Genomic DNA, 1,207 nt, shown 5'->3' with positions numbered 1-1,207 from the left:
CTGTCGAACCGCGTTCGACGAACTGTTTGATCGTGTGAACCCGCTTTTATGCACATTTAGTCTTTCTATTGTTTATATATGACATATCTGTTTTTAACGTTGTTAATAGTTTATATATGACATATCTATTTTGACGTTACTGTTTTTAAAATGATTTATTGTTAATTTGTTATCATCATTTATTTGTTTCCTTATTTCCTTTCCTCACTGGGCTATTTTTCCCTATTGGAGCCCTTGGGCTTATAGCATCTTGCTTTTCCAACTAGGGTTGTAGCTTGGCTAGTAATAATAATAATGATAATAATAATAATAATAATAATAAATCTATTTCGACGTTGTTACTGTTTTTAGAATGATTTATTGTTAATTTGTTCTCATCATTTATTTGTTTCCTTATTTCCTTTCCTCACTGGGCTATTTTTCCCTATTGGAGCCCTTGGGCTTATAGCATCTTGCTTTTCCAACTAGGGTTGTAGCTTGGCTAGTAATGATAATAATAATAATAATAATAATAATAATAATAATAATAATAATAATAATTCCAGTGGCTATTTTTTCCTATTGGAGCCCTTGGGTTTATAGCATCTTGCTTTTCCAACTAGGGTTGTAGCTTGGCTAGTAATAATAATAATAATAATAATAATTAAATAATAATAATAATAATAATAATAATAATAATTCCAGTCAAACCTGTTACAAAAGAAGATCATCTTACATAAGTGTTTATAGATTTAGATTCGGTTTATGAATGGCATAGGCAAGGGACAGTGACATTGCACTAACAAGCAGAACAATGCCCTAGAGATTAGCTCCCAACCCCCTCCCTATCCTATGTAGGACCAGGGAGGGCCAGGCAATGGCTGCTAATGACTCAGCATATAGAACTACAGGCTCTCCCAAATCCCCCATCACTTGTGCATCACGTGTGAATCGCGTGTGTTTGTGCGTGTGCATCACGTGTGTATATGTATGTATGTGCATGTGTGAGGAGGCATAGGCCTTAATGCTCCAGCGTTGACGGGACAGAAAATGCTCCTTCTTCTTCATGCTCCAGAGTTGACGGGACAGAAAATGCTCCTTCTTCTTCAAGCTCCAGCGTTGACGGGACAGAAAATGCTCCTTCTTCTTCATGCTCCAGAGTTGACGGGACAGAAAATGCTCCTTCTTCTTCATGCTCCAGAGTTGACGGGACAGAAAATGCTCCTTC

At 36.6% G+C, this 1,207-nt stretch overlaps 1 protein-coding gene across 1 annotated transcript in view; it reads right to left on the bottom strand.

The window, feature by feature from the left end:
* Positions 1 to 1,000: 1,000 nt before the first annotated feature.
* LOC137627374 (uncharacterized) overlaps positions 1,001 to 1,207 on the bottom strand; it is a 726-nt gene continuing 519 nt past the window's right edge. The window contains exon 1 of the mRNA XM_068358462.1: positions 1,001 to 1,207. This exon is cut by the window's right edge and continues 519 nt beyond it. Coding sequence (XP_068214563.1) covers positions 1,001 to 1,207 — 207 coding nt within the window.

The sequence above is a fragment of the Palaemon carinicauda genome, chromosome 35 (genome assembly GCF_036898095.1).
Source record: "Palaemon carinicauda isolate YSFRI2023 chromosome 35, ASM3689809v2, whole genome shotgun sequence".
Classification (NCBI taxonomy): domain Eukaryota; kingdom Metazoa; phylum Arthropoda; class Malacostraca; order Decapoda; family Palaemonidae; genus Palaemon; species Palaemon carinicauda.
This window is presented reverse-complemented; position numbering and strand designations above follow the sequence as displayed.